The sequence below is a fragment of the Chrysemys picta genome, chromosome 20 (genome assembly GCF_011386835.1).
Source record: "Chrysemys picta bellii isolate R12L10 chromosome 20, ASM1138683v2, whole genome shotgun sequence".
Taxonomy (NCBI): Eukaryota; Metazoa; Chordata; order Testudines; family Emydidae; genus Chrysemys; species Chrysemys picta.
In genome coordinates this window covers 19,975,933-20,003,442 of record NC_088810.1, presented here as the reverse complement: position 1 = coordinate 20,003,442, position 27,510 = coordinate 19,975,933, and the positions used below count along the sequence as shown (strand labels likewise).

The 27,510-nt window shown below is 55.3% G+C and overlaps 1 protein-coding gene across 5 annotated transcripts; it reads left to right on the top strand.

Moving 5' to 3' along the window:
* Positions 1–557: 557 nt before the first annotated feature.
* ANKRD35 (ankyrin repeat domain 35) lies at positions 558–27,102 on the top strand. Of its 5 annotated transcripts, none has more exons than XM_024106981.3 (14): positions 558–845; positions 5,392–5,522; positions 6,962–7,050; positions 8,614–8,678; positions 10,788–10,845; positions 11,997–12,067; positions 12,276–12,382; positions 13,064–13,248; positions 14,651–14,688; positions 15,448–17,826; positions 20,155–20,244; positions 20,732–20,797; positions 21,804–21,912; positions 25,388–27,102. In XM_024106981.3, the coding sequence occupies exons 1-13, from the start codon at positions 807–809 to the stop codon at positions 21,864–21,866; spliced, it is 3,381 nt and encodes a 1,126-aa protein (XP_023962749.2). In that variant the 5' UTR covers positions 558–806; the 3' UTR covers positions 21,867–21,912; positions 25,388–27,102. The 5 variants fall into 5 exon arrangements, with proteins under 5 accessions (XP_023962749.2, XP_042699232.2, XP_065429701.1 ...); XM_042843298.2 differs by having other exon boundaries at positions 587–845; positions 25,427–27,102; XM_065573629.1 differs by having other exon boundaries at positions 587–845; positions 5,392–5,526; positions 25,427–27,102.
* The last annotated feature ends 408 nt before the right edge of the window (positions 27,103–27,510 follow it).

The window sequence follows — 27,510 nt, the reverse complement described above, 5'->3', positions numbered from 1 at the left end:
GAACAGTTTCAGTTTAGAGATGAATCGGCTTGTTCACAAAAAACTCCCAGCCAGCGCTAGTCCGAGTATATGTGTGTGTCAAGGGGGAATGCGTGTGTGCCTGTGTGTGCGAGTGTATCTCGGGGTACAGGTTGTACGGAGCCCATATGTTTTGGGTGTCTAACAAAGCCATGTCTGTTCTCTACAGAGCCCACCAGGCCTCCTCTGTGATGTCCAAGCAGGTCAAATAGGGGCAGGGGACTGGATTGTCTTGGAAGTTTGATCTGTCCCCCCTCGTGTGTTGTTCCCCTGCTCATCGTCCGTGCGGGCTCTGCTTAACGAAGAATGCAAACTCCGGCGCGTGGTCCCGGTGCCTCCGTCGGACCCTGGCACTAACCGGCGTCTCTAATGGAGCCGAGGCTGCAGTTGCTTCTGGTGGCATGGCAGGAAACGTCTCTCCTTTTAAACCCCGGAACGAACGCTCTCGGAGATCAGATCTTGGGCAAGCCCAGGCTGGGCCTGAGCCATCAGCAGGTGCGCGGGAGGCGGCGAGGGGAGGGGACGAGGCTGGCCCTCGAGGCAGAAGGATTAGCTTCAAACGCTCCCCAGACGCAGCACGTCTCTTCCCTTTGACAGCCGGTGCTGAGTCCCTCTGGGGCGCTGGTCCATGGCCGTCCTCAACGCCGGGGACCCCGGCCTGCTCTCTCGGGCCCCCATCCTGAGAAGCGAGGGGTGCGGCTTGGGGATGGTGTGAGCCCGGCGCTCGCCCTGGTGCAGGTGGGTTTCTCGACGGCGGGGAGGCACCCTGGAGCGGGACGGTGGGCACCATGAAGAAGATGTTCTCCTGTTCCACCTCGCAGGTCGCGGTGAGTCAGCTCCGCCGAGATCTTCCCCTTGCCCTGAGCTGGCCGGCGTGGCGGGGGCTGAGCCCAGGGGAGGTTTATTGCCCTAAGAAAGGAACATTCCTGTGTGCTACAGAAGAGCCCTGTGCCGCAGTAGCCTATGGGAGGCGTGCCTACAGTACCCCCGTGGGAATAGCCCCGTACCTACACTGCCCTCCTTGGCAATCGCCCCATACAATGCATATGCTATGGTACTGGTTCTCCCAGTGACCACCGCACCCGCCAGGTGTTAAGGGGTCTGCCCCCCGTGCTATGCTAAGCAGGCAGGGGGGTTCAGCTCGCTGGGAGGAGGGGGCTCTCGGGGTGGCCAAAGACCGAGAGCCCCTGCGCTAGTCTCTGACCGTAGCCCCCTGCTGCCGTATGGTGTGGGAACCGCGCTGTGCTCTCGCCCATAGGACTAGCCCACACCAGCAGTATCTTACGGAGCTAGCCCTCGGGGACGGCATTTCCCAGCCCGACCCTTCTGCCCCTGGACTGCAGGGTAAGGGTCCTACAGGCTGGGGCTGACTCTGCGGCCCGCGTTTGGGGGCGGGGGTGATGGGAGAGGAAGGACCGTCCAATGGTCAGAGCCCTAGCTCGGTCCCACGTCAATTCGCAGCTCTGCTCCGGATCCCTGGGGTGACCTTGGCCAGCATCTGAGGGTTCAGAGCAGCCAGTGGGGCTGGCGCCCCCGAAATCAAGGGCTCAGAGCCGCTAGTGAGGCCCTCGGAGTCTGTCCCCCTTTGCTTAGGGGGCCCCTGGGAAGCAAATCAAACCAGAAATTTCTCTGCACGGAGTCTCTCCCCCTTTGTTCGCTGTCGCCCCCGAGCCTCGGCTCTTCCTGCCCATGGGGTGAATGCCATGCAGTTCCCAGCCTGTCTTCGCTCTGCATCGCATGCAGCGATCTGGGTTTGGCAATGGGAGCCAGCGTCCGGGCCTGACAAACCGGAATGGCGGAGTGGGTTCATTACTCAGTCAGCCAGGGGCTGTTGCATCTCCAGGGTGTTCCCGGGCTTGGTACAGAAGCCAGGGGCCAGTCCCCAGGGGAGTGGGGAGGTGAAGCTGTAAAGATCCCGTTGGGGACTCGGTGTTCTCTGCCCCCCACCCTCGACAGAAGTTACCCCAACACCTTTGCCTTGTGGCTCCTGTACCCAGCAGTGCAATGAGGCATTGCAGGGTCCACCGGGGATCTCCAATCACTTGCCTGTTAGTAGGTATTGGGTGCTGCACATCTGTATCAGGGACAGATGTGTTGGTCCTCTGGTCCCACATCTTTAATACACTCCATAATAGCGAATAACCAATTAATAATCATTTCCTTTTATAGCATCCTGAAGGATCCCAAACTTCTTTACAGATAGGTATAGTGTAATGACCCCTCCTATGCACGTGCCTGCCCTCTGCTGGTTGGAATTGGAACTGTGTGTCATGGACCCTATACTGCCAAAAAGTTAAAGGATATTCTCCTTCATCTAAAGTGGTAAGGGGATGGTCCTGGGAGCAGGAGGATCTAGTTCTAGTCCTGTTGTTGCTGTGACGATCCCAAGTGGCAAAGGATTGTTTACAGTTAATTAGTGTAGGCCCAATTTACCAAACGCTACGTTAATAGAAGGTTGGTGATAATAATTTGCATGTCTATGGCATCGTTAATCGGAGCACCTCAGAGTTCTCTACACGATGCATTAGGGTGTGACTGTAGGGGGTAGGGAAGCATTATTGTCTTCATTTTCCAGGGAGGGCAACTGAGGAACAAAGAAGTGAAGTGATGAGTAAGTGGATGTGGTAGGCATGGTCCTGATGTCCAATGTTATGTGCTAAACGCGTCCCAACCAGAGAGTCCTGCTCTAACCATTAGGAAACACTTCTTTCAAGACCTGGGAATGGAACCCAGGAGTTCTGTTCCCACTCTAACCATTGGATCACACTCCCTCCAAGGTATGGAACCACTAGACCGCACTCATATGCCAGCGAAACAAGCAAACAATTGCTTGGCTTCTCTTTACTGTCGAGAGACAAGGTGGGGAAGGTAATATTTTTTACCTTGCCTCATTGATATCCTGGGACCCACAGGGCTACAATTACAGTGCGTGCAAGAAACAAAGCGAGCAGGCAACTAGACCCCGTTCCCCGCTTGAACACTCTGACCGGGCATCCCACCCTGTGGTTATTTTCCCACTGCAGCCCTCATCTGAGATACAGGGTAATTAGGATTTGAGCAATCATGGGGTGTGTTGTCCTTGTGTAATAATACACACACACACACACATGCTCAGGGTGTGTAGGCGGGTGTGGAATGTTAATCACCAACTACCCAACGCTCAGGCTCTGCGGGTCCATTAATACTCCATGCTTGTGCAATGATTAGGGCACTAACGACCCAGGGTTCAGTCCCGGCTCTGCCACAGACGCCCTATGTGACTTGGGCAAGTCAGTCAGTCTCCTTGTGCCTCAGTTTCCCCTCTGTACAATGGGGAGGATAGCCTCCCTGCCTCATACAGGGTGGGTATGAGGATAAATGCATTAAATACTGCGAGGTGCTCAGATACTGTGGTGGTGTGAGCCGGATGAGTACGTCAGACAGATAGATTCTGATAGTTAAAAAAAAAAAAACAGACTTAGAGCCAAATTGAAGCCCTAGTGTAAACAGATGCGACTCCAATGGATTTGCTCCCATCTGCTCTCCCATGGCTTAATTTATCCCTGTGTTTTCACCCCCCAGGCCAAAGTTGTCTGTGAGGGAGTTAAGTAGATGGGGAAACTGAGTCACAAAGCGAGGCAAGGACTTGCCCGAGACCACAGATGATGATAAAAAAAAAGTCTAGCTCTTCCATAGCAGCTTTTCATCCATTGATCTTAAAGCCCTTTACAAAGGAAGGCGAGTATCGCTGTCACATTTCACCCAGTGGGGAAACTGAGGCACAGAGCTTCTGGTTCTTGCTGCTGACCTCAGCCCATTAGACCGCACTTGTGTCTCTATCTTATGTCTTGAATGATCTACACTTCTGGACTGAGTAAGACTCACTGCGTTTGGTCTTTTGATCTGATCCTTCTTTCTCTTATTTTTTCCTGTATTAATGAATACACCAGAACGTCTTCTGTCATGTCTCTTTACCAGCTGGTTAAACACCCACTTAACCACTCAGCGCTCGCTAAACCTGGGTGTAATGCTGCCATTGCCTTCCCCTGTCATTAGGATGTCCTGCAGCTTTCCTGATTAAGCATGTCTCAAATAAGAAACGTGGCATTTAACCATAGGGGCCAAATATTTCCTCTAGGGCCCTACCACATTCATGGTCCGTTCTGGTCAATTTCACAGTCATAGGAACTTAAAAATCATAAATGTCATGATTTCAGATGTTGAAATCTGAAATTTCAGGGTGTTGCCATTGTAGGGGTCCTGTCCCAAAAGGATGTGTGTGTGTGTGTGTGTGTGTGTGTGTGTAGGGGGGGGGGTTTACAAGGTTATTGTAGGGGCGTCATGGTATTGCCACCCTCACTTCTGCACTGCTGCTGGCGGATCGCTGCCTTCAGAGCCGAGCACCTGGCCAGCAGCTGCCACTCTCCGACCACCCAATTCTGAAGGCAGCGCAGAAGTAAGGGTGGCAATACCATGGCCCCCCTACAGTAACCTTGCAACTCTCCCATGACCCCTTTTTGCGTCGGGACCCCCAGTTTGAGACACACTTGTTTCCCCCCATGAAATCTGTATCATGTAAGGTAAAAGTACCCAAAAGACCAGATTTCACGGGGGAGTCCAGATTTCAAGGTCCGTGATGCGTTTTCCAAGGCCGCGAATTTGGTAGGGCCCTAATTATCGTTAATAAACCCCTAGGGAATGGCACTCCTGATGACAAGCCTGCAGCTATAAATAGACAATTGGCAATCCTTAGCTGAAAGGTGGTGTGTATGGTAAAGGCACCATGTTTTCTTTGTGCATCACACGCACCGGAATAATAGCTAGTGTCTTAAGAGCTAATGAACTGTCACTCCCCTTTGTGTTATCCTCTCCCTTTGGGAGAGCAGGAAACTGAGGCACAAAGGAAGAGGTGGGTTGTCCCAGGTTACACAGGGCTCGGCTTTTGTAGAAACTGGCCTGGACACTCCTCGCATATTTGTGGTTTGCTGTAGATTAATCCCTAAGGAAAGCCACGGAGGGTTGGGGGAGTGTCCGGACGAGCCTTCACAAGCTTGGCGACGCCCTCGAGTTAATTTGCAATCAAGTCACTGGAGGGAAAACCTCCAGTGTAGACGTACTCAGTGAGTAGGTGATAACAGTGGGTTTAGAACGCAGGCCACCTTGCTCCAGTCCCCTGTTTAGTCCATACTGCTCAGCCATTCTGCACACAGAGGTGGTGTGGGCTGCCCTAGCTTGTAGGGTGAGTCACTGGCAGCCATGGGATTAGAACTCAGGACTCTTGGCTCCCACGCCTGTGCTTAGCCCGTGGGAGCCCTGGCTCTGTTTGGCCATGCTGCCCTGTCTCCTCCAGCCCGGCCCGCTCTCACTTGCTCCGTGACGCTCTCTTCGAATCAGGTCGAGAGCTGGAACAAACACGACCAGAAGCTTTTCGAAGCCGTCGAGAAGGGGGACGTGGGCCGAGTTGCCGTCCTGGCTTCCAGAAAGACCGCGAGACCCACCAAGCTCAACGCCCTTGGCCAATCTGCGTACGTAAGTTTTCTTGTCCTCTTCCCTCCCGCTAACCCAGCTGTTTCTAACCATACCCCAAAAGCCGGCGCTCAGGCGATTAATTCCCACCAAGCCAGGACAAAGCCCAGCTCCCTTCCAATCACATCTCCCTACCTAGTGAGTGTCACTTTAAGATAGGGACGTAGGATTTGCTTCATGCACCAGATCATAACACTGGCACATCGGGCCAAACATCCCTCCCAACCCCATCTTCCTATTCCAGTCCAGCCCATTGGCCAATCCAGTCCAGCATCCCCACCTTCTGCCATAGCACACCTGCCCATTGACAAGTGGGGTGGTCTTGTGGCCAAGGCATTGGGCCGGAACTCAGGAGACATGGCTCTGCCATTGACCTTGGGCAAGTCATGGCTGCTCTCCGTGCCTCAGTTTCCCCACCTGTAAAATGGGAAGAACAATCCTTTCTCCCACTCTTTGTCTGGTCTATTTAGAGTCTAAGGCCTTCAGGGCAGGGACTCTCACTCTGTGTCTATACAGCAACTAGCACATTGGGGCCCTGATCTCAGCTGGGGTCCTCAAGTTGCTTCTGGATTTTAAAAAGAGGAAGAATAACTAGAGCATGAGGTCTAGTTTCCCTCCCTCCTACTGTACCAGAGCAAAGCTTTGATCTCATCTAGCCAGCTGTCTCCAGCCTGCCCCTAACAGAGATCACACTGAAGGCCATGGGTAGGGGGGTGGGGTGGGGAATGAAATCCCCATAATGCATCTGGATAATTGTGCAATGCAGCACATGGTAGCTGATAGTTCCTTCCTGAGCCGCTGGTGCCCTGAACCACAGGACTTGACTGTCCCTATCTTACACCACATGCCCACAGACGTTATCTTCCCATTAACATGAGCAACGTGCTGCAGTACCGGATGGCACTGCCGGTTGTGCAGCTGGTGCTGGTTGGCAGCGCATCAAATGATGAGTAGCCCCTTCACCCAGCAAAGGCTGCATAGACATGGCTGCCACTGGTGCCATAGGTACTAACTAGATCTAGGAATAGAACCCAGGAGTCCTGGCGCCCTGTTCCCTGCTCTGACCACTTGCTTATGCTCCGCTTCGACCTAAGAATAGAACCCCAGAGGCCTGGCTCCTTATTCCTGCTCTAATCAAAATAGCTCACGCTCCCCTGCCAGGAATAGAACCCAGGAGTCCTGTTCCCTGCTCTGACCAACTAGATCCCACCCCCTTCCCAGAGGTTGGAATAGAACCCAGGAGTCCTGGCTTCCTTACCCTTGCTCTAAGCATTAGACACATCAGGGGTTCTCCCACAGTCCTCTCCAGGAAGCAAGCGGGAGTTTCTCTCTGACGATGACTTTAGGGTGGAACGTTCGCTGCTCCCCAAGAATATGGCTCGCTCGGTGAGTTTCTCGCCGGGCCCGCAGTGAGTCCTGGCTCTCCGCCTCTTTGCAGGTTCCATCTGGCAGCTTCCAAAGGGCTCACCGAATGCCTGACCATCCTGCTGTCTCATGGGGCCGAAGTCAATGAGAAGAATGACGACGGTACGTGTAGGGATTTCCCCAGCTCGGCGGAGGAGCAGAGAGTGCAGGACTGGCCTGGACTGATGCTCCATCTAGGCCAGTGTTTCCCAAACTTGGGACACCGCTTGTGTAGGGAAAGCCCCTGGTGGGCCGGGCCGGTTTGTTTACCTGCCCCGTCTACAGATTCGGCCGATTGTGGCTCCCACCGGCTGTGGTTCGCTGCTCCAGGCCAATGGGAGTTGCTGGAAGTGGTGGCCAGCACATCCCTCGGCCCGCGTCGCTTCCCGCAGCCCCCATTGGCCTGGAGCAGCGAACGGCGGCCAGTGGGAGCCGCGATCGGCCGAACCGGCCCGCCCCGCCAGGTGCTTTCCCTACACAAGCGGCGTCCCAAGTTTGGGAAACACTGATCTAGGCTAATTGGCTCTGGCAGGCCAACTCAGATCACTGTTTCCTCCAATCCAGCATCACGCCTCCTGCCCGGCCCCTACAGATAAATGGTCCAGGTAGTCTGGAGTCCCAGCTCCTGCCCAGTGGTCCATGGGGTATTTGATCCAGAGCTCACTGAAATCAGCGACTTCAGTGGGCCTTGGACCCGGCCCCTTGGCTGGTATCCGACCTTCTGCCTCACTGGAACACATCAATGGGCTATCTAGTGCTGGGGTCCTGGTTCGGGACCAAGTGCGACTACAATGCAGATAATAACAAGAGGATATTCACTCTCACCAGCAGTTGGTCTTATCCCATTTCCTGCCTCCTGTCAGATAAGATTAGCTAAATTGTCTCCCTCTATCAGTACCCCACCATCCCCCACCAGGCCCAATGGGCCACTCAGGCTGATATCCTGGCTCTGATGGTGGCCAGGACCATGTTTCAGTGGACGGCCCCCAGATCCCACCTGTGCACCTTGTTGTTCCCTGGCCAGGATGGCAGGGGAGCAGCTTGCATCTTGAAGGATGAAAATTAGTAGCCGGAGGGCCCGAGGCCCCCGCAGTGGCACGGAACTGACGAAGTGAGGTACACCCAGGTAATCAGAGGGGAGGGATAGCTCAGTGGTTTGAGCATTGGCCTGTTAAACCCAGGGTTGTGAGTTCAATCCTTGAGGGGGCCATTTAGGGATCTGGGGCAAAAACTGGGAATTGGTCCTGCTTTGAGCAGGGGGTTGGACTAGATGACCTCCTGAGGTCCCTTCCAACCCTGATATTCTATGAATCCTGGCACCCACACGCTGCAGAGGAGGCAAACCCATGATCCCTGCTGATCTGACCTGGGCAATAATTCCTTCCCCAGCCCACCTATGATCATCAGTGAGGCCCTGAGCCGGACCTAGCCAGCCTGGTGCCACTGTAGACCCTGGCACTGCCCCTGGGCATGTCCTGAACCTGCCCCCCCACAAGCAGGATCTGTTACTGGGCCCTAGGCATGTTGAGCCCTGAGATGAGTCCAGGGGTTGATCGGCCTCCCCTCCCTGGGAGAGATGAAGCTGTTTTCACCCCGGCTCCGTGCACCCACAGACTCCCCAGCTCCGGGCAGGGTTTAGCTTTCTGTTCCCGAGACGTGATGCTCTCCCTTTGCTCTGCTCCCCAGGCAGCACGGCGTTGCACCTGGCCACCATCGCCTGCCAGCCCCAGTGCGTGAAGGTTCTGCTGCAGGTAAAGATGGAAATTGCCCTCCCTGCCCCCATGCTCCGGGCTGGGCACCGGGATGTTCCCCGCTGGGGTCTCAAGCCATCAGCTGGGCAGCCACAGGGTCCATCTGATTTCCTTACAGACTCGCTTCACGTTCACTGACAGGGTCTGTAGGAGGCTGCAGCGGGGTTTGCTGGTTGGATCAGGAGCCAGGACCTCTTGGGTTCTCCTCTGAGAAAAGATGGGCTATCTGGTCTATGGGTCTAGTGGTTAGAGGGGGGGGGGAGGGTCTGGGAATCAGGATGCCTGGGTTCTATTCCTGGCTTTGGGAAGGGAGTGGCTGTCTAGTGGTTAGAGCTGGGAGGGGGAATGGGAGTCAAGGGCCTGGGTTCTATTTTTACTCTGGGTGACTTGTGGAGAGTCCCTTCCACCGCTCCGTGCCTCAGTTTCCCCAGCTGTGAAATGAGAATGATAGAGCCTCTCCTTCCATTCGACGAATGAAGATCATGAGAGGGCTGCGCCTGTGATTCGCAAGCGGCGCATTGGGAGCGTGGTAATCCAAACTGGGTGGAATTCAAGCTAAACTGGGCCGGGATCAGCTGCGAATGCAGAGCCCTGAGCCACTTTGTGCATTTCAGGGACGAAATGAGCCCTGAAGCTGGACATAGGGGTGGGGGGCTCCCTGTAGAGCAGGGGTTCTCAAACTGGGGGTTGGGACCCCTCAGGGGGTCGCGAGGTTATTACATGGTGGGGTCGCGAGATGTCAGCCTCCATCCCGAACCCCGCTTTGCTTCCAGCATTTATAATGGTGTTCAATATATAAAAAAGTGTTTTTAATGTATAAGGGGGGGTCGCCCTCAGAGGCTTGCTGTGTGCAAGGGGTCACCGGTACAAAAGTCTGAGAACCCCTGCTGTAGAGTAACTGGGTCCCTCACTTGGATTTCTGGGAGCACCGGTGGAGCTGCAAAACATGGAAGCTCCCCCAGATCTAATCACATTTTCTAGCGGGGGTGGAAAATGGAGGGTCCCCTTCAGAGCCCGGCGTGCACAGGTGCAATTTCTCCTCTCCGTTCCCCCACTATTGATCTGGAGTAACCCCAGATGTAGAGGGAGCTGTTCTGCATTTTCCCCCGCAAAACCAGAGATCAGAAACTGGGCCCCAGATCCTCCTGGTTCTGTGGGTGGCATCCCACGAGGCTACCATGCCCTAGCCCAGCCCAGCAGTGGCTGTGCCCCATCTCCTGGCATTTGAGCTGCTCGGGGGCTAATCATTTCCCTCTGGCGTGGCAAGGTGTGGCCGGGGAGTTTCAATCTAGAGGCGACCGGGTAGCAATGGGCGAGACAGAAATGTAACAGGCGTGTCTCTTAGCTCAGGGCAGTGAGCAAATTCCTGCTTGACGACTTACTGTGTTGGCTGTTTGGCCTCTAAGCAGCCAGCAAAACCCCTCCAGATGAACGGATGCCTTGGGATCCTCTGAGAGAAGGCGCCGGGGAGACGCGGGCAGTTGTTCCTGAATTAAGCCCTTGGCTGCCTGGATAATTAGCCCTACTTTACCGCTGGGGAAGTGGAGGCTCGGACAGGTGGGGGTTGGCTCGTCCGAGGTTCTGCAGTGAATGAGTGCTGGAGATGGGAAAACAAGATCTCCTGTCTTCCCAGATCTGTGCTGGGTAGCACTGTGGGGCCTCCATTGTGCTCGGGGCTGTACAAACAGCCAGAGACTGTCCCGACCCCAACAAACTGAGACAAACAAAGCCAGAGGAATGGTCATTATCCCCATTTTACAGATGGGGAAACTGAGGCCCAGATTTTTTTTTTTTTAAGTGACTTGCCTCAAGGTCATGCAGGGAGTCCGTGGCGGCCTTGGGGCTAGAGTCTAGGCATCTGGAGTCCCATGCCAGTGCCGTAGCCACTTAATTGAGGGGCATCATCTGTCCTGGATACCTGGAAGTCCTGCTTGGCTCACCCGAGGGTGAGGGTTCCTGCTGTCCCACGTCGGCTGGGCCATGTCTCCCTCTTGGGCAGGAGATGGGTCTGCAGCTCTGTGCTCCAGCCACCCCCTGGCCCATTGGCATGGGGAGGGGGAGGTGGCCATTCTCACGCACTGCCCTCACGGCCACGTTTGTTCCTCACAGCACGGCGCCAACGAGGACTGCGTGGATGGGGAGAACCGCACCCCCCTACACTGGGCCGGTGAGTCAGTCCCGGGTGGCGCAGGCTGTCGGGCCGGGCGAGGGGAAAAGCTGAGCCCTGAATGGAGCCCTGTCTGACGCGCGCATCACGGCAGATCTTCTAATGGGGCTGAGGCGTGAGGGGCTCGGAGCTCGGAGCCAGGCTGATCAGCAGGGGGAGAGACAGCCAGAGGGGGCTGAGAGCTGGCTGGGGCCCCATCTCCCAGCAGGGAGATCTGACGAGTTCCCGCCCATCACGGTCATCTTCTTGTTGCCGTGCTAGAGAGACAGACATGAGGCCGGTCTCCCATGGGAGTCCCTAGAGTCTTCTCTCTCTAGACCTCACCATCCCCATACGTGTCTGTCTGTCTATCGCCGTGCAAACCTGCCTGTCTGTCCTAGCTACCTACTTGCCTTTCTATCCCCCGACGTACCTCTGTCCACCTCTCGCTCCATCCCCAGACATGTGTCTGTCTGTCTGTCCAGCCGTAGGGATGGGATGCTGACAATGCGCAGTGCCTGCGCATGTCCACTGGGTGTCGCCGTTGATTAGGTGAAGCCAGCCAGGGGCCATATGAACCTCGAAGAGCCTGATTTGAGTGTGGGCAAAATATACCAGTCCCTACAAGCTGCCTGAGTCCCCGGGATATTGCCCTGCAGGGATAGCGGGTGGGGAGCCAGACTGCAGGAGCTGCATCAGGGCAGTGGATTGTGTTCCAGCCATTCCCCCCCACACCCACCTTCAAGGAGAGGACCCGAGCGACCAGAGATGGAACAAATCTAGAGTGCCCGGTCCCATCTAGTCTCTAGTCCACCTTTTTGGCCAATGCTGCCTGGCTTGCCCAGTCTAGCTGTAAATATGCCCTGGGACAGGGCTTCCCATGGGAGATGCCCTAACAGATCTTCCTCCCTCCCTCCCCCTCCTGGGGGTTTAAACCCACGTGGGGAAACGACCCTGCTCGGGTCTCGCCTCGTCTGAAGAACCGTCCTGTGCAGAGAACAAGGCCCCAGCTTCAGGAGGTCTCGAGTGATGACGGTCAGACTGAAGACTCCTTCCCTCATTGGCCCTTGGGAGAGGGCGTACCTGGTGCTCTGGGCAGCCGGGGCCTAGGCGTGGCAGCAGCCAGGCGTGTCCCTCGAGCACTGACCGCTCCTTTTCCTCCTGCCCCGCAGCCTCGTCAGGGTGTGCATCCAGCGTCTTGCTCCTGTGCGACCAGGAGGCCTTCCTGGATGTCACCGATAACGTGAGTGTAAAACCCGCTTCGGGACAGGGCCTGGTGGAAGGACCCTCACGAGGGGTGAAACTCGCTCCCCGTGTGGAGGGCACAGGCCAGGGGCCTCATAACCTTTGCAAGGGTTCGGGGAGCCGGCTCCCAGCCGCGGGGTGCTGGGAAGCCGCGCCGGCTTTGGGTGGGGCTCCGCCACGCAAACCGCCTCTGCCGTTCCTTCCAGAACGGACGCACGCCCCTGATGATAGCGGCCATGGGGAACCACCCCACCATCTGCTGCCAGCTGCTCCAGAGAGGGGCCAGCGGCGACCTCACCGACAAGGACCAGAAGTGAGTTTTGCCTGGGCTCTGAGAATCAAAACAGCACTGGCACCGGGGGCATTGTGGGGGGCTTCCCCCAGGAAATGGCGGGGAGGGAGCAGTTCCCCAGGGGCATTATGGGCATTCTCACCAGGGAATGGGGGGGGGGGTAGTTGCCCAGGGGCATTATGGGCATTCTCACCAGGGAATGGGGGGGGAGGCAGTTGCCCAGGGGCATTATGGGCATTCTCGTCTCAATATGGGACCTCATCTCACCCACTGTCCCCAGGTTTCATGAGGTGGCCCCCAAGGCCTTCCAGAACTTCTGGGAGCTGCTGTGGGTCCTGTGGGACAGCTGGCTGTTATTACAGGAGTCCCCTAAAATTTCTCAGCCTGGTCTGGGGGCCGGGACCACCCGAGAGACGGGGGTCATGACTGGGAGTCAGGCGCTTGCAGCCAGCCTGTCCTTCCTGTATTACTACCTGGGGAGGGGTCGGGGCTAGCCAACAATGGGCAGCCCCAGGTTGGGGGGCCCCATACAGGAAAGGTTCAGAACTGCTGCCCTAAATGGGAGCTGCTCCAGTGGGCCAGAGTAGGGAGGGCCAGTTGAGGGGGATCCACACGCAGGGATTATCCAGGTGGCCTGTCTGCAAGGGGTGCCCTTGGGGCTCCCCAGAACTGTCCCTGACGCCCCCTCACGTCCTCCTCCAGGACTGCTCTGATCCTGGCCTGTGAGAGCTCCAGTGTGGAGTCCGCTGAGCTGCTGGTAAGCAGCGGGGTGGACCTCAGCGTGGTGGACAGGATGGGCCACGACGCCCTGCACTACGCCCTGCAGTCCCAGAGCCGCCCGCTGCGGAGGCTGCTGCGAAGTGCCCTGAAAAAGAGGAAGAGAAGAGGTGAGGGGAAGGGGCTGCTGGTTTGGGGGTCAGGAAGGGATTGGGGTGGGGGGGTTCACCTTCCTGTGCAGCATGGGGCACGGGTCCCTTGCTGGTTCCAACTAGAGTAACTGGCAGATCCTCTGTCACTCGAAGTCTTTCCATCAAGATCGGACCACGTCAGTAACGCAGCCAGAGGTCCGGGGCCTGTTACAGGCGCGGGTGGGCCAGGGTCGGTGGCCTGCTATGGGCAGGAGGATGTACAGGGTCACGACGGTCCCGTCCAGCTGAACGTCTAGCAGGGGCTGAGTTATCCAAAATGCAAGGCTGGCACACCAATCAGAGATTAATGCAAGAAGCTTGCTTAGCGCGGGACACATTTCCCGCTCTGGCGGAGGCTTCTAAAGGACTTGGGGGACCCTCTGCTGAGAGCCATTGGTAACATGGCAACTATTCGTTAGTAGGTAGCGTTTTACTTCATTCCGAGATGCAGAAATGCCTCAGAAAGCAGCAAAAACTGTTTCCCCCCCCCCGCCCCCGCCCCCAGCGTCCACCTCCAACTTTCCCTTTGTGCCTCTAATCGGCTCCTTTGGTTGGATTACACCCACCCTCGCTCGGGCAGGATATTGGGTTTTTTTTTTTTTTTTAATGCGTGTTTGTTTAGTTCATTTGCAAGGAGGTCTCCAGCCTCCGGCAGCTTCTCCAGATGGTTTTGATTTCTAAAAGCAATAATCAGGCTTGGCGGGACTTGGCGAAATGTAATATCCAGGGGACCCTTGTCTTCGGCGTTCCGCTTGCTAGGCTTTGGTTTCCATGGCGACTGCCGTATGGATGAGGGGCAGGGCCAGAGCCAAAAAATAAACCGCCGGAACGTTTCCAAAAGAATCTCAGCAAGTTTTGTGGAGGATAATAAGACAGCTTTGCGCGTAGGGAGGAAATTCAGCCTCGTGGCTAACGCACAGGACTGGGAATCGGGAGATCTGGCTCTGCTACTGGGTGACGCTGGGCGAGTCACTTCCCCGCTCGGTGCCTCGGTTTACCCAATGGTGGTGTCCAGTGTTTTAAAGCAGGGGTCTGGAAGTTGGAACCCCCAGGTTCTAGTTCCACCTCCGGGGAGGAGTATTGCCTGGTAGTTAGGGCAGAGGACTGGTGTTTTGTAGCTAGCTCTAGGATGGGAGTGTGCTCCCATGGTTGGAGTTGGGTTCTATTTCTGGCTCGGCTACAAATTCGCTGTGAGACCTTGGCCAAGTCACAGCTGTTGTCATTGGGGATGATCCGTTACCCACCTTACTAGCTGAATTCCTGCTTGTGCAGAGCTGGGAGATCCAGAAGGCAGGGGCTGCCGGGGGGCAAGGCAGCTTGCCACTCTGCACTACGGAGAGTTTTAAAATTTCATCCAGTGTTTTTATTTTTCCCCTGGCAGAGCACGGGCCCAGCCGTCAAACAGGAGTCACTGCACAGGTGAGGAGAACCAGCCAGAGAAAGACTGGAGGTGTGTCAGAGCTTCTTGGCTGTGTTACGCAGCGATAAACTCTGCGGTCCCTGGTTACACACGGAGGATTGGGGGGGAGTTAGAATGGATCAGGGCGGCCGAGAAGCAGCATCAGCCCTGATTGTGCTGCTGTTACCAGGCCTGAACCCGAGGGCTTGATTCCCCAGCGCCGTCCCCTGGCGGCATCTGTGCAAAATGGGTGCACAAAATGGCTCTTCTCGTCTGCTGGCGTTTTCTGCTCTGGTGTAAATGATGGCGCAAGGGGCAGAACTGGGCCTTTTCCCCACCAATTTGGTTCACGTAGAATGCCAGCGAGAGCAGTGATTTTCAGTCCCGGCCAGCCGAGGGGCAGATTAGAACTGGCCTCCTAAGGTCTATTGGGAAGGGAAAAGGCTCCACCTCCTAGTACCCATCCCCTTGGGGAGTGTCTGGCTGACTTTTGTCCTTGTTATTTATAGGAGAGTAGCACCTAAATGTCCTCAATGTGCTAGGTGCTGCACATACCTAGAGGGCAGGGGGTTCCCAAATTGTGCTGGCACAACTCCATTTTAATAAAGTCTTTCCTGCCGGGACCCTGGACAATCTGGAGGATGCCATTTTGAAGAGCAAAATGGCGTCTTCCGCACAGTGCGACCTTGCACCCACCGTACGTGTGAGGTCACGGTGCGCGGAGGACGCCATTTTGTAGCGCCTCTCCAATAAACTCATCTGTTCTGTTGTGGTTCCAGGTGACCGCCGAACCACTGGAGCGCAGCAGCAGCAGCACAACCTTGCAGAGTGAGGTAGGCGGAGACGCCGACGGGGATGAAGAGGATCTCGACGCCGAGGAGTGGAGGTGTCGGTACGAAGACGAGCAGATGAAGGTCCTGCAGCTGGAGGAGCAGCTAGTGAGGAAGGCGAAGGAGTGTGATGCCCTGGTGGAAGGGTGCAAGGTGATGAAGGAGAGGATCTGGGACCAGGTGCAGGAGATAAGCCAGCTGTTGCCGGAGAGGGCAGATGAGGGCCGGCGGGTGCTGAGCCGCCGGTACAGCCGGGACACCACAGAAGAGGACTATTACCTGAACCTTTTGGCTGAACAAGTGCAAGAGCTGAAGAAGAGACAGCAAGAGGCAGGGAGAGGAGGAAGCCAGAACGTAGCAGTGAAGGAAGAGAGGATACAGTGGCCGGGGGAGGAGGAAGAGGAGGAGAAGAGACACCATCAGGAGGAACTGCAGCAGCTCCAGGCCGAAGTGGCCACGGCCCTGGAGGGGAAGGAGAGCGCGATGAAGAGGGTGGTGGAGATCGAAGGCCATCTGGAGAACATGAGGGCGGTGATCGCCGTCTACGAGGCCAAGAAGCGGGCCCATTGTGAGGTGCTGGAGCAGCTGCAGGCTCGTGTCGCTGAGCTCGATGGCGACAACCAACGGCTACGCGGGCTGCTGGGAAAGCAGCAAGGAGAAAGCCAGAAGGCGGGAAGGCAGGAGGTGGATCAGAGAGGGCCCAGAGCCGCTCTCCATGCTGAGCTAGGCCAGATCCTGTCATGGATGAGGGAGACAGCTGACAGAGCACAGGAGGAGAAGGCCGCGGTCCTCGCTGAAAACGAGGCTCTGAAGAGGGAAGCAGAGGAGGCCCTCGGGGGCAAATTTCACCTCGAGGCGGTGCCATCAGAAGCCATCAGGAAGAGCGTGGCCTCTTGGGAGAAGATGGTGATGGGCTTAGAACGTGCTCTGGCCAAGATGGATGAGGCCAACTCCAGCCTCCTGGAGAAAGCCAGGCCTCTTCAGGAAGCCATCTCAGCCCCTCAGAGCAAGCAGGAATCAGGGGTCTTGGTAAACGGCATGGTGGCTTCCCAGCTCCAGGAGCTGAGAAATGGCCTGGAGCAGCATGAGGAGGAGAGCAATGTCTTTAGAGATGAGGCTGAGTCTCCACTGAGGCAACCTCAATCCCCGGAGGAGCTGGAGAAGGGCAGGATGGAAAAGAACCCGCTCCAAGATGGCCTCCATGGGCAACTCAGACCTAGGCTGAGGAATGATTCTGTGGAAACCAAGGGCCAGGCCAGGAGGAGAAGCTCTGACCTAGAGAAAGAGGTGTCGGACCTTAGACAGAACAACGGCAGCCTCATGAACGAGCTGGCCCAGTTGGGCCAGGAGAGGGAGAAGCTACAAGATGAGCTCCAGCGCCTCTGGCAGCACCAGAAGGACGGGTCCCCCCAAGGAGAGGCGCAGAACCTGGTGGAGGAGCTGAGGCAGAGAGTGGCCGCCTTGTCCCGGGAGCTGTCAGCCGAGAAGGAAGAGACCAAAAAGCTGAGGCTAAGGCTAGAGACCCAGAAGAGGGAGATGGTGGTGCTGAGGGACAGTTTCCTCAAGCAGATGATGGGAGAGGCCAACAGCGTGGGAAGCCAGAGCCTCAGCACCTGCATCTTGGAGGAGCTGCACTGGAAACTGGACAACCTGGTGAAGAAGCATAACGAGGCCCTGCAGCTGGTGTCGGAGATAGAAGAGGAGAGCCAGGTGCTTGTGGGCGACCAGGCTCCTGCCGTGCAGTGCGAGGCTATCGACGCCTCCGTTGGGGGCGAGAAAAGCCCTCAAAACCACAGTGTCCAGGCCCTCGGTCAGGAAGCGCCCGAGACCTTAGAGATCGTTGGCGGAGAGCTGGTGCTTGAACCCTGGCGTTGGGTGAACGAGCTGGAGAGAGATCTGTGGGAGCTGAAGGAGGAGCTAGAGGCAGCTCAGGCCACCCTGGGCGGCGAAAGCCACGACGTGACCAAGCTGAAGCAGATGCTCGACCGACTGCCCGTGAAGGTGGCAGAGTTGTGCTCGGAGGAGGAGGAGACCCTGCGGATGCACGAGAAGGCCTGGAGCTCCCTGGCGCTCCAGACTCAGGCTCTGGAAGAGGAGCTGCGAGCCCTTCAGGAGAAGCATGAGGAGGTGAGGGGGAAGTCCGCCCAGCGGGAAGAGGCCCTGGCCGCAGAGAAACATAAGAACAAGGACCTGCTGGCCAAGATGGCGGAGCAGGAGAAGGAAGCAGGAGAGCTGAGGGGGAAGTCGGAGCAGCTGGAGAGAACCATCCAGAAGCTGAACAAGAAGGTGGAGGAGCTCTCCAGGACCTGCCAGGACAAAGAAGGGAAGGTAAGACCGAAGAGACCTCTGGAGCTGGCCAGAGGCCTATTAGTGCAGAAGAGCCTGACACAGCACCCATTGAACCAACAGAAAGACTCCCATTGACTTTGATGGTGGCTGAGATCTTCAGCTGGTATAAATCAGGGTAGTTTCATTGTCTTCAATGGAGCTACGCCGACTTACAGCAGCCAGCGATTTGGCCTATAGATTTAAGAGGAAAGGACTGAGGGTGGGAGGGAGGGGTCTCCACGTACGCCAAAGCTGCCTTCTCAGCCGGATCGCCTGCTTCCCTGGCACGACATCCCACAGCAAGTCCCTGGACTTGCATGTCCAGTTTCCATGGGGTTTGCAGGTGTTGCTCCCAGGGCTCAAATCAGCCTTGCGATGCTATTGGTTGAGATTTTCGAAGGGGAGGTTAGACACCCAACGTGCCTGAATCCCATAGCCGGCTTGGAGGGTCTCACGCGCGGGTCCTTTAAATGTTCTCCTGCTCTGGACGCGATGCTCAGGATTTGACTGTTAACTCACACTGGAACATTGTTCTGTGACAGGGGGTTTCACCCTTATTGAAAATACCAAGGGCCTGATTTTCAGTTGCCCTGCAGCGTAAAAGAGAGTACAACTGAGAATCGGACCCTGCTGGGTTCCGCAGTATTGGTCCAAGGCACTAGAAGTGGAGAAGGGGGCGGTCACGAGCTGGTATGTAGAGATGCCCAGAACAACCCATTTGCAGTGCGCACCCAAGTTTTCATTGATCCTACCAGCCCCAGGAACAATCCTGCATTTTCTTGAGTGCCACACACTGGCACCATAGCTAATAAATATTTATCAGCATAGAGCCCTCTGATCAAGATAAAGGTCTTGAGAACATGACCTATGAAGGAAGGCTGAAAGAATTGGGTTTGTTTAGTTTGGAAAAGAGGAGACTGAGAGGGGACATGATAGCAGTTTTCAGGTATCTAAAAGGGTGTCATAAGGAGGAGGGAGAAAACTTGTTCACCTTAGGATAGAACAAGAAGCAATGGGCTTAAACTGCAGCAAGGGAGGCCTAGGTTGGACATTAGGAAAAAGTTCCTAACTGTCAGGGTGGCTAAACACTGGAATAAATTGCCTAGAGAGGTTGTGGAATCTCCATCTCTGGAGATATTTAAGAGTAGGTTAGATAAATGTCTATCAGGGATGGTCTAGACAGTATTTGGTCCTGCCATGCGGGCAGGGGACTGGACTCGATGACCTCTCGAGGTCCCTTCCAGTCCTAGAATCTATGAATCTATGAATCACAAGCCTTAGCAATTTGGATCATCACTGTATATGTTCCGGGGTGTTCAGCAGAAACTGGCCTGAGACTCACCAAGTCCATTTCACACAGGAGCTCCTGACTCGCCCACCCCATGGGAACAGCTGTCAGTCGTTCCCGAACCAGGCTGGATTCAGAGCCCATGACTAGTGTCCCTCGCCTCTGTTTGTCAGAGGGCTGAGATGGACGGCAGGAGAGAGATCACTTGATCATTACCTGTTAGGTTCACTCCCTCTGGGGCACCTGGCATTGGCCACTGTCGGTAGACAGGATACTGGGCTGCATGGACCTTTGGTCTGACCCAGGACGGCCGTTCTTATGTTATGTTATCCCAGCTCTAGTTCCCTGAATCACCCATTTAAAAAGCAAAGAGGGCCAGGAGCAAGGGGTCAGGAGCTATAGGCGAAAAGGGTTGGGGGTCAGAAACTGGCATCTCCCGTGGAATGGAAAATTCTGTAAAACGTTCCATTTGGAAGCATTGGGTTGTTTTGTTTCAATAACGTCCAAATGTTTCATTTCAGTCCGATAAAGATCTTTCATTTTGGCTCTCAGTTTGATTCACGTTGGTTTGACTTTCCTATTAGATGAAAATATGATTGGATCAGATCAAATACGTATCGTACCTAAATATAGGATATTCATTTTCAGAGTTTCATCAAAGAGAAAAGTCTACATGAAATGAATGACACACATGTCGAAATGAAATGTCTTTACCGAAAGTACACGTTTGTTTTGTTGTGCTAACGTCAAAAGTCGAAACGATTCGGATCGACTTTTCCCCCCCATAGAAAAACGTCAGCGAAATTGACGCGTTCCTGCAAACGTTTTCCAACAGCAAGACGTTTCGCTGGAATATTTTTGACCAGCTCTAGTTGGGGGAGGGGTTAGTGGCAACATCCTAGGGGCCAAGTCCCCAGTGGGTGTAAATTGGCCTAGCACCTTTGAAGCAGAGGGAAGAAAACTGATTTACGCCAGCGGAGGAGCTGGCGGTATGGAACCCAATCTGTGACATGACGTTCTTCTCTGTCGTTGAACTGTAGATTAAAAAGCTGCTGAAGGAGACGGAGAAGCTTTCGGCAGAGATCCTGGCCCTGCGCAGCGAGAGTGCTCGTCTCCAGCTGCAGCTAGAGGTGAGTCGCGTGCTGCCCTGCCTCTCTAGGAATGCTCTGAGCGCACCGTGTCTGCTTGCCAGGCCAGGTGATTGTGGGAGTTTTTACAGTGGGAGGTGCCGGTTCACCTGGGCAGTACACTCAGCACAATAGAGATTCAGATTGCAAGGCTTGTCCATCTGCATTACAGTCAGGGTGCTATTTATAGGTCGGAGAGGCAGCGTGATCTAGTGGGTAGATGCTCTGGACTGGGACTCAGGTGACCTGGCTCTGCCACTGACCTCCTATGTGACCCGGAGCAAGCCCCTCTCTATGCCTCAGTTTCCCCTCTCACCCTTTGTCTATTTCATTTGTAAGCTGTTGGAGGTAGGGGCTTTTTCTTACCCTGTGCACATGCAGCTTCTGGCAAATGGGTCCCTGATCTCTTCTGGGGTGCTACCCTAATAGAAATACAAACACCCGCTGGCAGATTGAAACTCACCAGCACTGTCTATTTTTGTTTTCCCAGGTTAAGGAAAAAAATCACCAGGAGATTGTTACTATCTACAGAACCCATCTGCTCAATGCAGCCCAGGTACAAACCTCAGACGGTCTGGGTTGGTGCTAAGGCTAGTGTGGCTTCAGGTAGATTTCAATACATTTCTGCTCCTGCTGGTTCCCATAACCATTAGGTGATTCTCCGCAGGTTCTCACTGAACTCTGCTGCAACTGGCTTGAGACTCCTAGCACTGAGGTACTGTAGGCTAGACTGGGGGGACTGGGAGTCAGGATACCTGAGATTTAATCTCCGCTCTCGGAGGCGAGTGGTGTCTGGTGGTTAGAGTAGGGGGAGCTGGAAGACAGAGTGTTACAGTCCCCGGATGTAACGACTAGAACGTACTCCCTCCCTGAATTGGCAATAGAGCCCAGGAGTCCCAGTTCTCAGTCTTCACTGCCCTAACCCACTCCTGAGTTCTCATCTCGGCTCTGGGAGGCCGTGTGGTCTAGTGGGGTGAGTACAGTCCTGGGAGCCGGTGTGGTTAGTGGTTAGAGCACGGGATTGGGAGTCCTGAGTCCTGTTTCTGGCTCTGGACACGCCTCCAGCCATTTGGAGCGACCCAACAGGGCTGATTAGGAGGTGCCTCGCACAGTCAAGGGGCTAGATTTCCCCAAGCTTACGCCCGGGTGCAGGGTCCCCAGCACTGCACAGCCATGAGTGGGGAAGTTGTAGCCCTGCAAGCCACAGATGTTTCTCTGCTGGGGGACCAAGGTTGGCCTGAAAGCAGGCAGCACTGGGCGTGGATGGGGCAGAGCCAGGGGACAGTTAGATCTGACAGGTCCTGGCAGCAGAGGGTCTGCCTGACAGGCCCTTACGGACCGACGCTGGAGCAGAAAGGAAAATTGCTTTCCCCCGGCAGAGCTTGTGAGACGGTGGCTGAAGCACGCACTGGCCCGCCACAAGGGGGTGCTGTGGTGCAGAATGGCAAGCCCAGAGCTGGTGGTGGGGTGGGGAGGGCTGCTGGAACGTGTCTCAAGCCAGACCATGGACACCAGTGTGTTACACAACACACTGATCGGGGATGGGGTTTCTTCCGGCTCAGGGGTTCATGGATGAAGAAGTTCACTCGATGCTGCTCCGAATCCTGAGGGCGAAGGAGGAATGAGCTTTGCCCTCCTCTTCCCGGGAACTAGGATCTTTCTTCTGTGCAAGTGAGTGTGTCTGTCCATCTGTCTGTCTCTCTTCTTTCCCCCCTTTGCTTCAGAGAAGGCGTAGCTCTGCCTGCTCTCATCGAATGTCCCCGTAAGGTCCCCAACGCCGTAGCGTCTGAGCTTTCGGGTGCTGCTTTCATACAAACCGTCCAGCTGAAAGACTTTAAGTCACAGCTGGGATGCTCAATGATCACTTAGCAGGTCGGGTGCTGGCAAGAGAGCGTCTGGCTGGGTAGCTCAGCCCTTAAAGGCACCCACCCACTCACCCCCCTACCTGCCCCAGCCTTGGAGCTGGCAACATTCGTGCAGCTCCAGGCCCTCTCCCCGTCGCTGCCTGGGGGAGAGGGTGGTGATCGAAGTTTATGGCAAGATACAAATCGTTTGCAAATGAGCTCATTCAATCATCTGCGTTATAGGGTCACACATGGAGCTGTGCCAAGCTTGGCAGTTCAGTGTCTGTGAATCCCTGTTGGGGTGGTACCTTAAGGCCACCCCTCTCCCCAGCATGACCCTGCCCTGGGGATGAATCGTAGCCCTGGTCTCACTGAGGCAGTGTTTGTGGGGGTCAAACCCAAGTTGTGCCATAGATGTAGTGCTGCGAAAGGGCCACTAGATGGCGGGGTGGGGCTGTGCCGCTCAGCGGGGCATCATGGTCTTTGAAGCCCCCCAGTATTTCTCAGGGTCAGGGCCCTAGGGCCCCTTTCACAGCTGGAGACCCTGCTTCCAATCGCAGGTGAGGTTGGCTAATCATGAGCAAACAGAGCCAGAATGCCATAGACGACCAGGCCTGTAGAAAGGAAACCGGTGGAGTGAAGCACGAACTAGCTGCTGGCACTGAACTGACCCCTTTGTAGGTGACATGTATATAGACATATGCTACTTCTGCCCCCTTCTGGATGGGCTCAGAATGCTCCCCTGTGTGTCATATAGCCTCTACTGCTAATCGCTTGTGGAGATTCTCCTTTAGTTCAAGAGACAGGGGCTTTTGGAGCAGGAAGTTTCCAGGGATCTGAGACAGACAGGGACGGACGCACGCCGCGTGATCTCTTCTAGAGCAGGTGCAGTCAGACAGGAAAGGGCCTGCAAGGTGCCTGAAGTATGAAGTGACGCCTCCATTCAGTACAAACCATCCCGTAAGACGAGGCTGGATCAAAGCCTCGTGGTCTGTTTCTCTCTACTTACCTGGGCTCATCACTGAGGTATCTCAGGCCCGGCCTCATCCCATGCCAGTGCTGAGCCCGGCACAGGGAGTGCGGGGGGAAGCACTGTGCTTCCCTTATCCTGGAGCTACTTCAGGCATCCCTGAGATCTGCCCTAACTTGCGCTCAGCTGCAATAGCGTTGCACCAACCGAGGGGAGTGGCCAAGCCACGCCTCCTCCTAGCCCCACTGCACCCGAGCTCCTACAGGACTGGTGAACTCAGCCCTCTAAGCTGGGAGGTATTAGCCCAGAGGCTTTACGGCCGCTTTGCACTGGTGTAGCCAGCACAGAGGGGCCCCGGCATACAGGTGGCTCCTGCCCCCGGTGGGTCCCACAGCATGTAGCTACCCCACTTGGGTCTGAGGGAGGAGGCTGGGGAAGAGGTTTTTCTCCCATTCCATCTGTGGCCTCTGGCTCCTCGCAGGGCCCTGATCAAGGGGCAGCTCTCGCCAGGGCAGCTGAGTTCACAGCCGTGACGCAGGGCGTGGGTTGAATCTGAGTACGTGGTGAGCCCGGGGTGGTGGGGGCAGGTCCGCGGGAACAACTTGGTAGAAAGCTAGAAAGGCACAAGCCGAAGGCAGAGGTCTGGTTCCCAGTCACTCTTTTGCTGTGACTGGGGCTGGGACGGAGGGGACGAAGGTGGCTTTAAGTCCTCTTTCCACTGCCCATATTGTGGGGCTGTGCAAGGCCCTGACTGTCCCTCAGGGTACATTAGAGCAGCCTCAGGGTTGCTCTAACTTACAGGCTGTTTTCCATGGTCCCTGGGAATGCTTTCCAGCCACACCCCTGATCTGCCATTGATCTCCCATAGCTGCCATCTATGCCCAAGATCCACCATAGATCTACATAGCTACATAGAGCCCTTATGCCACCTCCATAATGGCCAAGGAGGCCCCGCACAGGGTGGATTCTCGGGGTTGTTTTTGCCCTTTCTAAGACCCCTTTGAGCTGTCCAGAGCAGCACGACGTCTACAAGAGACGCCGCTCCTTCCTAGCTCTTGCTCCGTGGAAGGGTGGCGACTGCAGGGTAGTTTGTTTGGCATGAAATTGATGCTCAGGGTCTCCCCCCCTTTAAGCCCCCCAATAAAATCCCCACCGTGAACGTGATGCGGGTTGGACTTTCTGCAGCCGGAACAGACGCTGCGGCTGGCGGGACGGCCAGGCCGTTGGCGTGCCGTTTGGCACATCTGATCTGGGGTTGAACTTTAAGCGTTTCCATATGAGAAATGTGATTTCCCCAGGGGAAGGGAGGGGCTGAGGCTATCGCTCATCCTCCATGCAGTGGGAGAGGAGCAGTGGGGGTTGCAGCTCAGCGGGCTGCAGATGGGGTTGATTTTTTTTTTTTTAAAGTGACAGGACGGCTTGTACGCAGGTGTCGTCTTCTGTGGTTCTATTGGCTCTGTTTAACCCCGTCAGCACGCTCAAGCTCAGAAAGGGCCGGCCTTTGCTTCCCCAGGAAATCCCAGGGTGTCCCAGTTTGGGTGGCTCAGTAGGGGACGCTTTCCCTCCCAGGCCGTCCTGGCCCTAGTGTAGCGCAAGGGGATGACTCGTCAAACCAAGGTAAACGCCTAAGGTAGATGCGGTTAAACTGGTTTAAGTGGGTGCACAGGAGGGGTGTGCACTGATTCAATGACATATTTAAATCAGTCAGGCTCATAGATTTAAAGCAAAAGGGATGGTATGATGGGATAGCCTCATTTTGGCAATGAATTGATCTTTGACTATTAGCGGTAAATACACCCAATGGCCTGTGATGGGACACTAGATGGGTGGGATCTGAGTTACTACAGAGAATTCTTTCCTGGGGGCTGGCTGGTGAGTCTTGCCCATATGCTCAGGGTTTCGCTGATCGCCATATTTGGGGTCGGGAAGGAATTTTCCTCCAGGGCAGATTGGCAGAGGCCCTGGGTTTTTTTTGCCTTCCTCTGCAGCGTGGGGCATGGGTCTCTTGCTGGAGGATTCTCTGCATCTTGAAGTCTTTAAACCACAAGTTGAGGACTTCAATAGCTCAGACATAGGTTGGGGGTTTGTTCCAGGAGTGGGTGGGTGAGATGTGCAGGAGGTCAGACCAGAAGATCATAATGGTCCCTTCTGACCTTAAAGACTATGAGTCTATAATCTAGCGCACCCTTTCCCATATAGACAGGTCCTTAGTCTCTACCAGCACGCAGGCAGTTTTTGCTACAATTGGTTTGGCTGCAATTGATCTGCGTCCATGCAGAATGACCTGCCTGCAGAGGTGTGTTATTAAACTGAAACGTCCATTTATTCCAAGGGCTGCAACATTTTCCAATGCCGGCTTCACTCCATTTAGGAACATTCCAGGCAACACCAGGAGGAGACTGGAGGGCCGAGCCCGCACCTTCCCAGCAGCGAGGATAGCGCTCGAGGAACCAGCTGGGACCACGTCTGCCACCCCACCTACCAGAGACCCATCCTCCAAGGATGTCAACACAAGATGATCACCTCTGCAATAGCTTTGGTTGTTTTTCCCCCTCCCAACCTGCCTCTTCCTGGTCTCCACGTGCTGCTGGCTGAACACCGGGGCTTTATTTCAAATAGCCCCAGAGATCTGAAATCATTTACCTTTGAAAGATGGGCCGCAGGGCAAGCGTAGCGTGTTATAACAAACCCAGGCGCTGCAGCTGCTAGACGCAGTGACTCGATCAGCCTCTCGCACGCCTGGATACAGGACTAGAACCCAGGCCGTTTTGCGCCACAGTCCCCGCCCTCTACCACTTGCGCTAAAGGACAGCTCCCTTCCCTGCTTGTAGAGGTCATTTCCTTATCTTCTCTGAGGGCACAGCTAGCTGAGAGCAACAGGAAAGCATGCACCGAGTAAACTCTACTTCAGCCTCCCTTTCGCTGCAACTGAAGCCAATTATTATTAAGTGTTTGGACTTTGGTAGCACCTAGGAGCCCCCGGCATGGAACAGGATCCCGGGGTGCTAGGGGCTGTACAACCACAAAAACAAAATGACAGTCAACCAGGGTCCCTTTTACTGCCTCACCTTTCCACCACGGAGCAGTTTCTGTTCACCGGGTGAGCAAGGTAGTGGGGTTTGCCCTTCAGACCATGTGGCTGCAGGAGCAAATTAGGCGGAGTTGGCCATCGGATACGTTGCAGCAGCGCTGAACTCTCCAATTCAGAAGTGGGGGCAACTGAGACTTCCGTCCTAGTTCTTTGCTTCCTGCTGGATCGGGACACAGTCTGATCCTGCTCCCGTTGGAGTGAGTGAGTGGCCAAAGTCCAATTGATTTCCAAGGCACGGGACTAGGTCTCTCAAAAGCAGATAGATCCTTGGTGCGCCTCTCTTACATCACAGGCTCTGGCTGGCTGGCTGGCTTTCCCCTTGCCTCGGTCCTGAGACTGTTTGGCTGTGGAAAGAAAATGACCCGCATCCAGATGTTTATTCTGGAAACAGGCTTTGGTGCAAGACCAGGTCCTTGTGGCTATCTGAGCAGTGCTGGGGCGGAGCATCAGGGGGAATGAAAGCGCTGAGATCAGCAAACAGAAGGAAGGGGTTTCCGCTGAGATACTCTTGTGGGCCTAGAATTTTGTCACATGGTCTCAGCCGTGCGACCCCAAAAAGACACTAGCATAGGCAGTGTTGTCTAGTGGGTAGGGGACGTGACAGAAGACCTGGGTTCTAGTCTTGACCCTACTGCGTAGCCTTGGGCAAATCATGCTGCTGCTCTGTGCCTCAGTTTCCCCTCCCAGCCTTTGTCTATTTAGAGTGTAAGTTCTTTGGGCGGGGATTGTTTCTTAAGGTGTGTTTGTAGAGTGCCCGCCCTCCTCTGGGCTGGGGCCCCTAGGTGCTGCTGTCATAGACGTAACGAATGATCTATCCAATAAATAATAGAGCAAGACCCTCAGCTGGCGTCAATCCGAGTGGCAGCATTGAAGTGAATAAAGCTAGGCGGGCTGAGATGTGGCCCAGTGGCTTTGTCTTTGTCACTCAGAAACCTATTAAATTGGAATTTTGGAAATTCTTATTTTCTTCTCTTCTTCTGATGCTGTTTGTTTGTTTTGTTTATTTCCCCTGCACGGCTGGGCTTCCATTCCACTTATCGTCAATTTCTCTGTCAGGATTTGAGGAGAAGAGAAAGGATCTGGGGGGGCTGACCAGTGCTGAGAGCGGAGGGCAGCTCCCACTCCCCTGCCTGGCTTGGAGAAGCCCCACACTCACCCAAACTCCCCACAACTCCCCTCTCTGGCTTCCAGGAGCTGCATCCCTCCCCCAGATCGCCCTCCCCTCCTTGGCTTGGGAGGGCAGCACCGTCCCCTCACCCCCCTGCCTTTTCTCCAGTTTTGGCAACAGCTCCTCCTCCTCTTTATTGCACTGCTGTGACCGGGTCGATTTCAATTACAGCAGGGCCAGGTGGCTAGCGTAGACC